The following is a 13213-nucleotide window of genomic DNA, read 5'->3' on the forward strand; positions in this document are numbered from 1 at the left end:
ACCAGGGCCACAATAAATTGAAAAAAGCCTCTACCTTCCTCCTGCACCCTTAGGTCCTTTCCAAAAGATTCTCTTTCATCTCCCAAACACATGAGTCACACAGCAAGACTGAGGCATGTGAAGATCAAAAGTCAAGACCATGAAAAAGCCAGACACAAAAGACTTACAGCTTCTCAATCTTGTAAGCATGTGAACAGATAAACCGAAGTCTAAGCCCTTGGTGGAGGGTTATGTTGGGTCAGTCCCTCCACGGCACCTTGTTCCAGCCAAGGGCATCCTGCCAGTCCTCGGCTTCCACTCTGAACACAAATGATGTTGTAAGAGGGGCAGCGGATGCCTCTCATATCTGGCTCTGCCCAGTGCTTTAGGGATGTACAGGGGCGACCCGAGGGAGAAGGCACATCATGGCTTCACTCCTTCCCAGCAGAGCCCGCTGTTTGAGTATTTCAGTAGCAGAGCCAACTGGAAACCGACTGCAGCTGGGAAACTTTAAACTCTCTAGGAGAAATCTAAGACTTCTATGGTAAATTTAAAACAGAGTCAAGGAGAAGTCTCTTTACGGAGGTAGCCAACCAGGGATCTCATGAAGGCTGGATTCCCGAGCATAGCGTTTAGTTTCTGGTTACTCACCATACTCGTTCGCCTCACAGACACGGAAGGCCCTGCATGGCTGTCATATCTGTGGAAAGAATTTGAAATAATTTCTTTGAAGAAGTGCCTAACTCTCACCAGGAGGAAAGTCAATAGTGCATGTGCTCTGTTATCTGGAGAAGATTCTTTTCTAAAGTCCCATAGGAAGACATTTCGTGGTTAGTGCATTGTTGAAAAAATTTCAGAAATCTTTTCCCGTGACCATTTAGGCTCAACGTTTTACATCTTCATATGTCAGGTTAGCTAAGAAGAAATGACCTCACGGTGGACTTGGATTTGAACACAGCGTAAAGACATAATAACAAAAATAGTTACATGCGTTGAGGGCTTACTGTATGTCAGTGTTCTTGTGCTCTGTGCACATGTTACCTCACGTAAATGCATCACTCTTGTGAAGGGGATGCTACAAGAGTGCTGTCATTTTACAGAGAAGTTAGAAGACATTGCCTAATGTACATAGTTAGTGATGAGCTCAGAGCTGGCCACAGGCTCGTTAAATCCTGAGCAGTCCTTCTTAACGAGTGAGGCGCACAGACTCTTCTTGCAAATGGGAAATAGATTTCTGTACATTTTTATTTTAAAGAGAGATTAGGTCAGGGCCAGACCGAACAATTCACAAGGAAATTTTTAAATAGCAAGCCCTGTAAAGATGGCTTCTGGATGTTTATTTTTATAAAGATGCCTTATTTACTATGAAACCATCTTCGAGAACAATGATGCTCTTACTGTTTATGTTGCTTCTCTCCAATTCAGTAGGTGAAAAATTGACAAGACATGGGTCCCAAAGTGAGACAGATTTTAATCTTTTGGATCCACAGTCCTATGCCAAGGGCTGCTCTGCCTGAATTACAGCTCAAGGTTTAATAAACGACAATGGTTCACTGCTCTGTACAAAATGAGGTCCTCTCCTTCCCCAAGAGAACAGCAAAGGGAACCAAGAATTTAGCAAACAAACTGGGATTTTGGTCAGATCAGTCAAAACTGGCAAGATGCAGTTTTCTTTTCTTTGTTTTTTTTTTTGAATTTCTGAGAGAGAGAGAGCATGAGCAGGGGAGGGTCAGAGAGACAGGGAGACACAGAATCCGAAATAGGCTCCAGGCTTTGAGCTAGCTACCAGCACAGAGCCTGATGTGGGGCTCTAATCCATGAACTATGAGATCATGACCTGAGCCAAAGTCAGACGCTCAACTGACTGAGCCACCGGGGCGCCCCTTTTTTATTTGAACTCCTAGCTGCTTTGGGGTTCCCCATAGTTGGGTGTGAACCCGACCTCAAGACCATGACCTGAGCCGAAGTTGGACACTCAACTGACTGAGCCACCTGAGTGCCCCAGATTAGCTCAAATTTCAAACAGAAATTGACATGAATATTATGGACTGCGTTTCATATTACTCTGAAACACCAGGTCTAAACTAATATCTAGAACTTAAATCTTGCTTTTATTTTTATTCTTCCTTTCCCTACAGCCACACCGAGCCTGCATGCCTCCTTCCTGCCCATGGTTTTCAGGAAACGAATAGGACTGAGACAGGGACCCTGTTCTCCGAGAGCGTCCACAGTAGGAAAGAGTAGACACATTAAGAGCAGAAATACACGCCAAGAAGTGATGAGGACAATAGGGTGATGTAAGTCCAATGCCCTGAAAACGCAGAGGGCGGGTGAGCACTTTGCTGGGGGTGAGCAGGGAAGGCAGCAGGAAGAAGGCGGCAGTTGGCCTGGGAGGAAGGTAGAAAACAGCAGGGGCAAGAGCTCAGAGATGGGAAAGAGCCAGGCCGCTTGGGAACTGGCAGGTAATTCAATTTGCCAGAGCCAGGAGAACATACCAGATTGTGAAGGCTCCTTCCAGAGCTCACAGGGCGCCCACGCAGCTCACCAGGCCCTGAATCTACATGCCAGCAGCCAGGGCAGGGATTGGCCCCCAAGGGGGGCCGGGAGGGAGGACGATGTGACCCGCAGGATGACAGGAGCGCCTCTGGGAGGGAGAGCACGGAGGGTGAGGGTGAGCCATGCGCAGGGTGGGGTGGGGGTGCCCGTGATGGTGTGCCAGGCCGCGTGTGGGTGTCTTGGTGGACTTGCCGGCCTAGGACTCAGGTGGCTTGGATCCACAGAGTCTCCGCACCCACTCCCAGACCCTCCTAAAAGTGAATTTATGTTTCTGATGTGAACAGCTTTCACTTGCGCAGCAAATAAAAGCGGCGGTGGGTCCCGGACACGAGGCTGGTGGAAGTCCACCGGCCAGTGACGTCGCAGGACACAGGGCTACCTCCTCTTCTGCATTTGCTCTCAAGCCCTATGGATGCCACATCTTGAAGATCTCTCACATCCAACCCCACGTCTCAGCTCACCCATTCTGCCGAGTAAACTCCTATAATTTCTCTCTTGGACTCCTCTCCATCCTTCCTACCACTCATAGAGATCTGTCTAAAATCCAAATGTGATCGTATCAATCCTCTGCTTAACATCTCACAAGGTATTATCCAAAATCTTCACTTGATGCAAGGCTCTTTGATCTGATGAGCCTCCCAGGCCACCCCTCACCTGTCAAGCCCACACTCCACTCATCTGCAGGTACCTGTACGCTAGACTTACCAAATTTATTTCACTTCCATAAACTCTTCTCTTGTCTCTATACCTTTGCAGATACCACTCAGAAATTCTCACTCAGGACATTAGAGTGTGCTCAAGAATATTCTTTTTATTTTTTATTCTTTTTTTTTTTAATATTTTTATTTATTTCTAGGAGAGAGAGAGAGACAGCGTGAGCAGGGGAGGGTCAGAGAGAGAGGGAGATACAGGCTCTGAAATAGGCTCCAGGCTCTGAGCTGGCAGTCAGCACAGAGCCCGATGCGGGGCCCGAACCCACGAACCGCGGGATCATGACCTAAGCGAAAGTCGGACGCTTAACCGACTAAGCCACCCAGGTGCCCCAAGAATATTCTTTTTGAAAGGGCACCTGGGTGTCTTAGCTGGTTAAGCATCTGACTCTTGATTTCAACTTTGGTCATGATCCCAGGATCATGAGATCGAGCGCCACGTTGTGCTCTGTGCTGAGCATGGAGCCTGCTTGGGATTCGTTCTTTCTCTCTCTCCTTCTGCCCCTCCCCTGCTCATTCTCTCTCTCTCTCTCAAAAGCAAAAACAACCAAAAAGAATATTCTTTTTAAAACCAGAACCCCAGGTGACTTCCTCCAAATGCTGATGGAACACGCCCTAAGCACTGGCCACTGAAGAGCTCCGTCTGGATGACCACGGGCAATTCAGACCCTCCTTGCCCTCCCTGCATGACTACCCCATCCTATCCAATCAACCAACAGATCCTGTTGATTCGAACTCAGAAATCCCTCTCAAATCACCCATACCTTTACATCCCCCCGATGGTACCCCAGTTAAGGCATTTATTATCTGCTTTGTTTTTGCTCTAGGCCTTTACCTGCCCCTCTCCCTCCAAGTTTCATTCCAATCCAATCCATTCTCTACACTTTAGCCAGAGTGATCAGTTCAAAGGGCATCATGCTACTTCCCTGTTTAACATTTTAAATGATTTCTATTTGCTCCCAGGTGAAAGTTCAAATTCTTATCCGCACTCAGAAGGCCCATTACGATCTAGTCCCCATACACTTCCAGCCTCATCTCTCCCCTTGGGATATCCCTCTGCCATAAGGAATGAGCACACCTCTGAGCATCTGCACAGAAGTTGTCTGAAACATTTTTCTACCACCTATTTGCCTGGATAACTCTCATCCTTGAACAATCCTTATAAATGTCATTTTCCCTGGAAGAGCTTTCTGGGCTCAAGACATAATCTAAAAAACTCTCTGTATGTGCTCCAAGAGTGCATGGAACTTCCCTGCCTTAGCACTATTATTTATGTTTCTCTATTTCCTTTTTGCGGTCCTGACAAGACTAAAGCCTGGAAACCAAGGGCTGTGTGCTTTGTTTCCCCAGTGCCGTGTGCGGCATTCCTTGAGCAGTCTTCCCTGAATAAATCAGCAAATGTGTTCATTTTTATTCTCATATCTGCTCCTCCTTCTATATTTCTTCACCATCAACCACTAGTTTCCTGAGTCAGAGAGGAGAGTTCATCTCCATTCTTCCTTCTTCTTCACCCAACACATCCAATTACAGGGTTCTCATGAGTCCACAATCTAAATCCGTGCACAAATCTGTCTGCCTTTTGCTCTCCTCACTGCCTGCCACCGTGGTTCAGGCCCACAGTCCTCACCCTTCAGCTGCAAAAACCAGATATAGCTTTGGACATTGCCGAATGTCTTTTGCGGGGCAAAATGGCCCCAATGGAAAGTACCAAGCTAAAGTGATCTTTCTTTTTTTTTTTCAAAAAAAATTTTTAATGTTTTATTTATTTCTTGGAGAGAGAGAGAGAGACAGAGTGAGCAGGGGAGGGTCAGAGAGAGAGGGAGTCATAGACTGAAACAGGCTCCACGCTCTGAGCTGGCAGTCAGCACAGAGCCCGACGCGGGGCTCGAACCCATGAACCGCGAGATCATGACCTGAGCGAAAGTCGGACGCTTAACCGACTAAGCCACCCAGGCGCCCCTAAAGTGATCTTTCTAAAGTGAAGATCTGATTATGTCATTCCTCTGTTTAACAACTATCAATGGATAAAATACACATGTGCACCTGCACACCTGCATTGAATACAGCAAGACATTTTAGTGTTTGTCCAGGTCAGGGTGTTGTGGGTGACTTTAGATACGTGAAATACATATAACTATGGAAGCAATGACATTACTAGTAAAAGTGAGTAATGGTTTCCCATTGTCTATAGGATCAAGTCCAAGGGTCTTAGCACTCCGCGTCCTTAGCACTGCTGGTCCTTGTGTTGTGGCCTCTATTAACCTCTCGCTCCATCTCTTACAGGTCTTACCTTATACCAGCTCACTGAACCTCAGCCACCTACATGAGTACCTACTTTTTCCAGTCTCCACACCCTGGCTGTGTCAGTCTGCCCGGTGCAACCTCCGACTCTTAATTACCTAGCTCAGTCCTAAATGTCCTTTGACAACTGGCTCTCCTTTTCCAGGAAGGCCTCTGGTCCTCCAGTCGGAGTTAAGTGTGTCTCCTATGCAGTCTCATGGCAGGAATGCCCAGCACCCTCCCTCACACTCACCGTATTGCACCATCATCACCGGTGTTATCGGCTGTCACCAGTTAGGCACGGATGGTATCCCCGTGTGAATTCCACAGCGCATCCCTTCTGCAAGATACCTACTGTCATCTGCCAGAAAACTGCCATAGGAAGCACGGGAACCCATACTGGTTCTCCATGTCCCAGAGTCCTGTGGTGCACCTCACACCCGACCGCACGCAGCCTTCTGCTGTTCCCTCCTGGACAGACGGTGTCTGGGCAGGGACTTTGAGTTAGTGTCACAATTTTATCTCCAGCACTAACCACAGTATCTGATCCAGAGTAAGACTTTGATAAAAGCCACATAGATAAACAGAAGAGAAACCGTCACCTGGGCTAACAACACCCTTCCCGGGAATTCCAACCGCCCTCATTACCACAGTGGCACAGGAAGCTCTACCGCTGTGGCTTCCAAACCCGAGGGAGCATCTGAATACCCTGGAGAATCTAAAAGAAGTAAATAAATAAAGTTCCCTGTGCCCCATTTCAGACCTTCTAAATCAGGATCTCAGAGCCAGGGATCTGAGGATCTGTCATTATTTTTAAACTGTTGACGAGATTATAATAATGATTGGGCGAATCACCTGGGAACGGCGAGCCACCCAGGATGAAATCCAAAACCACTCCCCTTGTCCTGCCTCTTGTCATCACAACCCTTCCGTTTACCTGTGGAGACCACACCTGGCTTCACTGAGGGAGCATTTCCCAAGAAGGATCTTGTTTACTCTGACTGTTCCTTTCCACTGAGGTGTCAGATTTTTGTGTCTTCAAACTCAGGCATTGGTAGTGAGTGAGAGGCTCGATAGATAGATAGATGGATAGATAGATAGATAGGCAGACAGATAGAGAGATAAAACAACCAGAACTCGGGGGGGGGGGGTATCATCTGCCTTTTCTTTTCTTGGCACATTTTTATGTTTTCTAATGTTTTAATTTATTTTTGAGAGAGACAAAGAGAGACAGAGAAAGTGTGAGCAGGGGAAGGTCAGAGAGAAAGGGAGACAGAATCTGAAGCAGGCTCTAGGCTCTGAGCTATCAGCACAGAGCCTGACGTGGGGCTCAAACTCACGACCGAGAGATCACGACCTGAGCCAAAGTTGGACGCTTAACCGCCCCTCATCTGCCTTTTCAACTTTCCAAAACAGCATCTGAACATCCTGCTTACATAACACGAGGCTGCAGCGTGAGCACCTTAACTGGGTACACCCTGTGCATCAGGCAAATTTGGGCATGTCTGAGGAGCAGCGAGGTGGATCCACCAAAGCTGTTTGCATCTCCAGGGGTAAAAAAGAATCTTCCTGAAGTCACAGTGTAATGGGCAGGCGCTCGCGGCTGGACAGTAGCTGACACTTTCTAATCTCCACTGCGCTGCGGGTACTTGCATGTGCGAGGCACTGTGACAATCCTCAAAGGGAAGATGTGACCTTAAATTTATTTTTTTTAAGTTTATTTATTTTGAGAGAGAGAGAGAGAGAGAGAGAGAGAGAGAGTGCATGGGGAAGAAGCAGAGAGAGAGGAGAAAGAGAAACCCCAGCAGGCTCCACGCTGTCAGCACACAGCCTGATGTGGAGCTCATGACCTGAGTGGAAGTTGGATGCTTCACCGACTGAGCCACCGGGTGCCCCCTCTGAAGTTTACCTGCACATGGTACCCAGGAGTCGTATGAACTAGTTCCCTTGCATTTTCATGGTGTCTGAGTTCTGGGACACCACCAAATAAAGGAGTAAATAAATAAAGTGGACTTAGGGGGGAGTCCACACCCCTAAGATGGCCATAATGAACCACAGTTTTGAGAACGAAGGTGACCCCCTTGCAGAAACAACCTTGCTGTGGATTATGTGGCAGCATGAGACACAGAGTGGCAGGCACAGCACGCACTCGTGGTGTGGAGAGCATCACTGGAGTAACAGGGGTCTGGGGTAAGAAATGAGCAACCATAGACGCTCTTTGGCAGCCAGACTGCATTTGTAAGCTCATGACATACGCTATGGGTACTTGCTGAACTACGCAGAAGGAATTTTTGAGGCTCTAGGTTACTGAAATTTCATGCTGGGGCGCTGAGCACTATCACAGGCTCTAAATGCCCTATAATAAGACAGGAGGAAAGACAACACACAGGGAAATGTTGGGGGAAACATACATGCAATATACATGTATACGTCTCTTGAATTTATTGGCTAGCAATAAATAAATCAAAACATGAATGGAAAATAGTTTTCCTTTTTCCTAGAGGTGGGGAGGGGGTCCCATAGGATACAGTTCAGTCATTTATAAGGAGGATTAAAATAATAATGGAATAGGAGGGCCTGGGTGACTTAGTCGGTTAAGCATCTGACTACTGATTTCAGCTCAGGTTGATCTCACAGTTTGTGGGTTCGAGCCCCACATCAGCCTCTGCCCTGACTGTGGAGCCTGCTGGGGATTCTCTCTCTCTCCTCTCTCTCTCTCTCTCTCTCCCCCCTTCCCCCACTTGAGCTCTGTATCTCAAAATATATCAATAAATTTAAAACAATAATAATGGGATAGTTTGGGAAGTGCATAGATTTGAGAGGAGAAACTAGTCCTATCTAAAGCAGAAATTGCAAAACTTTTTGCCTTTTTGTTAATTAAGTCACTATGTTTCCAAGGCTTTTTACCACTGATAATAGAAAATTAAAGCTTCAGTATATCATATACTTCTACTGGTTGGGCCTTTCTTTCTTTCTTTTTTTAAAGTTTATTTATTTATTTTTGAGTGAGAGAGCATGAGTGGGGAGGGGAAGAGAGAGAGAGAGAGAGAGAGAGAGAGAGAGAGAGAATTCCAAGGGGGCTCTGCACTGTAGGCACAGAGCTCAATGTGGGGCTTGAACTCACGAAACCATGAGATCATGACCCTAGCCAAAATGAAAAGTCAGATGTTTAACTGACTGAGCCACCCAGGCACCCCTGACTGGGCCTTTCTAAAGTGAGTACCCGATGAAATGACCAAATCCATTTTCTTCCTGGAAGAATTATCCATTATCCAGCATCATTTCTCAGTTAAACCACAGCTTAAAGGTGAAAACTGATTTCTCTGATACTCAAGTCTTTCAGGGCTGAGCAGAAGGCTGCATTTTGCCTAGAGGGGTTGGTTCCCTTTCTGCGATTTGCAAAAGATCCTCTCAACTGCTTTGCTGACTTGTTCTCCAGAGCACCAAGTATGACAAGGCCGAGCCTTGATGGCTTCGGCAAGTAGAAACCTGAATCCTACTTTGCACGGAATGACTGTGCTTTCCGGGGCCCTTTGTCAGGGCTGCCTGAGCAGTAATAGTCAAGCAAGAGCTCCTGATTCATGGATTTGGAAGGTTGATTTTGTATTTCCAAAGATCACAAGTGCCATATAAAGTCAGGTTCTACTTAAGAGTAAAGAGTGCCTGAAAGTGGACAACACATGATTTATATTCTTACCTTAAGCCCCCTCCTGGCGACACACACACACACACACACACACACACACACACAGCCACACACATACACACTCGGGATTTATATCCAAATGTTTAGCTCACACATATATTTAAAAATGAAAAGGACATATTTGTACAGTTTACCTACTGAAATTCAAGAGCGAAAAGTAGAGCCTTCATGATCTGTACTAGTACCATTCATAAATATCTATTTCCACTAGCAGTACTTAAAGGATACAATCTGTTTCACTTCTGCACGCAGATGTTTATGTTTCAGTGCACATGGTTATGAGGAAGCTACCAGGCATTTTGGTTCACAAGAAAGTTGCTAAATAAAAGTTTCCTTTTTTTTTTTCCAATTTGATCTATAACCAAAAAAACATGGGGCTGCCTGAGTGGCTCTGTAGGTTAAGCGTCCGACTTCAGCTCAGGTCATGATCTCACGGTTTGTGGGTTCGAGTCCCGCATTGTGCTCGCAGCTGTCTGCCCAGAGCCTGGAGCCTGCTTCGGATCCTCTGTCCCCTCTCTCTCTGCCCCTTCCCTCCCTATTCTCTCTCTCTAAATAAACATTAGGAAAAAAAACAAACACGGGGCACCTGGGTGGCCTACTCAGTTGAGCGTCCGACTTCTGCTCAGGTCACGATCTCACGGTTCGTGGGTTTGAGCCCCGCGTTGTGCTCTGTGCTGACATCTCAGAGCCTGGAGCCTATTCCAGATTCCATGTCTCCCTCTTTCTCTGCCCCTCCCCCACTCGTGCTTTGTCTCTCTGTCTCTCTCTCAAAACTTAATAAACATTAAAAAAAATAAAACATACACATACACATGATATCCAGATGGGAGAGTCTAGATTTTCTGTCTCCTTGGATCCACTTTTGCAGTGACTTGCAATATGAGCTTGGAAATAACTTGCCCACAGAGTGAACAGGTTCCTCAACTTTTCCTGGTTTCCTGATGTGAGACGCTTGAGCTGTACAAACTCTGCCTTAGAGAAAATCACCTAAAACACAAATTACGTCACAAGTTCCAGCGACACCACGTGCCGGGAATATTTCTTTTCTCCTTATAAAACGTGTGTCCTTTCAAGGACATACTTTAAATCCCCAAACGAGAGAGGATTCCTAGCATTTCAAACATTCTCTGGAAGAAAAGCCACTCACCCGTTTGAAGAGCACGTCCTTACAAGCGGCTCTGGGCGAGCCCTGCACAGAAACCTACATGCTGTTCAGCTCTCCACTATTTCAGCTCAGACAAAAGCAGGCTGGGGAGAAAATCCGATCATCCATCCGGGAGGGAAGGTGGGTACAGGGGTCTGTCCCGCAGGCTGGGAGCCTCGTCCCGTGCCCACCAGCGGCGTGCCACGGGCTGTTTTGCAGCGAGAGTGACCTCCGGCACCTCGTACTGAGTGCAGCGACGCACCCCTGCCTAATGGTTTGACGGCACACATCACGTGTGAGGCCAACACCTTGAGAGGGTGGGAAGCTTCTCAGCCAGGAAGACAGGCTGAAAATATTTAGCAGTCAGCTCAATTGCATGTAAGCAAAGCCTCGCTTGTTTTTCACAAAGTGACCTAACAACTCAGGAGTCAAGAGGAACTGATTTACACAGTTTCACACTGGGAATGATCTGGAACTATGCCTCCACCCTCCCCAAAACCTCCCTTCCTGTGCCTTAAGTTTAAATTCTGGGTAACCACATCAGAGCAGCTGTCTTGAATACTGCTAGTCCCTCAGTTAAAAAAAAAAAAAATACAATTTTCCTCTGCTCTCTTTGCTCATCTTATTTACTTTCACTTAAAACTTTATACACCATCTCTCTTTGTGGAAGCAGAAACCTATATCCCCAAGAAAACAGTGGTTTTGATTTAAAGATATCTTCCTGACCGGGGCATAGACCAGCCTCTTGAAGCAGTGGGAGAAACTCTCAATGATTTCTTCCCAACATTTAACCCCTCATCCACCAAGGCCACTACCTGGGACGTGTGCAGTTGGTTAGAAATTGGATACCAAAAGAGCCAAGTTTCATGGTTTCAGAAGGACTTTGTCCCTATAAAAGCCACGACCCGTTTCCTCTGTTCCTATCTGAATTTAAACAAACATTAAACATTCTCAACACAAACAGGCTACTGGCCTCTGGCATCAAATAACCAACGAGCTGTCACAGGATCTGAATTTAACTCACCCTTTCTGTCCCGGTGACTGAAGCTTTGAAGTCTCCCTTCTGGATTTTCTGAAGGAGAACAGGGAAGAAAATGATGATCTGAAGCTCAGCCGAGAAGAAATGGACATGGGGTTTCTTTGATTGGGTGTAGTTTTAGATCTTGATGTTTGTGATTCCATGGGACCTAGACGAACATTGTAGAAAGGTGGCATCACTCAATATTTCTGGGTGACTATATCTCTGAGAACTAAGACTTTGCTCTTGCTTCCCACCTCTCTCTCTGCAGACTGAAAACAGAGCAGGCATCCCCACATGGAGACCCGAGGAAGTGCCCCTGATGGTTCTGCTGAACAGAGAAAACCCTCACAAAGGGCAGGGAGTCTTTCAATACGCACCGTGGACCACAGTTCAGCGAAACATCCCTCCACGCACAGCAGCTGCGTGAATCCGTCCGAAGCCCAAGGTGAGGTGTCAGGGACCTCCTTCAACTTTCAAATTGCTTTTAACTGCCCCATCCTTCAGACATTTTTATTTTAGTACTTTAAAACCACAGTGATAGATACCATGTCACTTTTTGTAAGCAAAGAAAGTAAGGAAAAAGGAAATGAAGCCATTTAAGGGTACCTTATTTCCATCAAAAATCTATCTCATGTGTGTATTTGCTACAATATGGTTTATAGGCGTGTATGCCTATAATACAAATATGTCTAATATGTGTATAATGTATAGTTATACATGTGAGTATCAAAACTTCTAAGACAACATCAACATATACAAAGTCTATGATACCGTAATACTTTGAGACATGCTGAGTTTATAAATATTAGAGAAGTTCAATGGAAGGGGGAAGTCGCCATGGTATACATGGGGTTAATTTCAAAATCTGAACTGTGAGTCTTTTTAGAGAGATTTGTTCCTCATGGGAGCTGTAGAATGTTGCCCATATAAGTTCAGAAATATTGTTACAGGTTTCTTGCTGCTCCTAACATTAGTAACACAGTAGCCAAGGTAGTCCACCTGACTATATCAGTAGGAAGATAGGTTACAATTTTGAATGTACTTTGTTATTCCTGTGAAAGCGGGTTTTACTTTCCTCATTTACAGATTAGAAACACACAAGTGATTGGTGGAGGTGACACGTGAGTAGTCACATAGTTGGCATGTTCAAAGAAGGCAGTGACCTACCGAGCTTAATTTACCAAAGTTCCAGAAAGGTGGCAGCTTTTCTGTTGCCTTCCTCATCCTTTCCCCCATAATCTCCTTCCCCCCTCCCCTCCTCCCCTGTCTCCTCCTCCATTCATAGAAGTGCTCACTGTGTCCCAGCTCAACACTTTGTACATACACAACCACCCTGTGAGGTAGGTATCATCACACCCATTCAAAGAGGGGAAAACTTGAGGCTTACAGAGTATAAGTAACTAGAACAGTCACATGGATTCTGACAGAATAGAGAATACAGGGAGACACAGCGCAAGCCTTCTTTGATATCAATGTGTGTGTTCTTTTTTTTATTTTTATTTTTTATTTTTTAATAATTTTTATTTATTTCTGAGAGAGAGAGAGAGAGAGTGTGAGCCGGGGAGGGTCAGAGAGAGAGGGAGACACAGAATCCGAAGCAGGCTCCAGGCTCTGAGCTGTCAGCACAGAGCCCGACACGGGGCTCGAACTCACGAACTGTATGATCATGACCTGAGCTGAAGTCAGACGCTTAGCCAACTAAGCCACCCAGGCACCCCATTTTTGTTTGTTTTTTTTTTAAATGTTTATCTATTTTGAGAGAGTGAGAGAGAGCCCATGTGGGGGAGGGGGAGAGAGAGAGATGGAGACAGAATCTG

At 46.1% G+C, this 13213-nt stretch overlaps 1 protein-coding gene across 2 annotated transcripts in view; it reads right to left on the reverse strand.

Moving 5' to 3' along the window:
- Positions 1 to 11482, reverse strand: part of EXPH5 (exophilin 5) — a 29118-nt gene extending 17636 nt beyond the window's left edge. Inside the window, exons 1-2 of one of the 2 annotated variants that reach the window (XM_039229121.1) lie at positions 11400 to 11482; positions 631 to 679 (exon numbers count right to left, since the gene is read on the reverse strand). In XM_039229121.1, the coding sequence (XP_039085052.1) occupies positions 631 to 633 (3 nt within the window). In that variant the 5' untranslated portion in view covers positions 634 to 679; positions 11400 to 11482. Of the gene's footprint in view, positions 1 to 630; positions 680 to 10378; positions 10542 to 11399 lie in introns of those variants that run through there. The other variant, XM_039229119.1, reaches the window with a different exon arrangement.
- Between the last annotated feature and the right edge of the window lie 1731 nt (positions 11483 to 13213).

Source organism: Hyaena hyaena, unplaced genomic scaffold (genome assembly GCF_003009895.1).
Source record: "Hyaena hyaena isolate Hyena2069 unplaced genomic scaffold, ASM300989v1 scaffold_36, whole genome shotgun sequence".
NCBI classification, from domain to species: domain Eukaryota; kingdom Metazoa; phylum Chordata; class Mammalia; order Carnivora; family Hyaenidae; genus Hyaena; species Hyaena hyaena.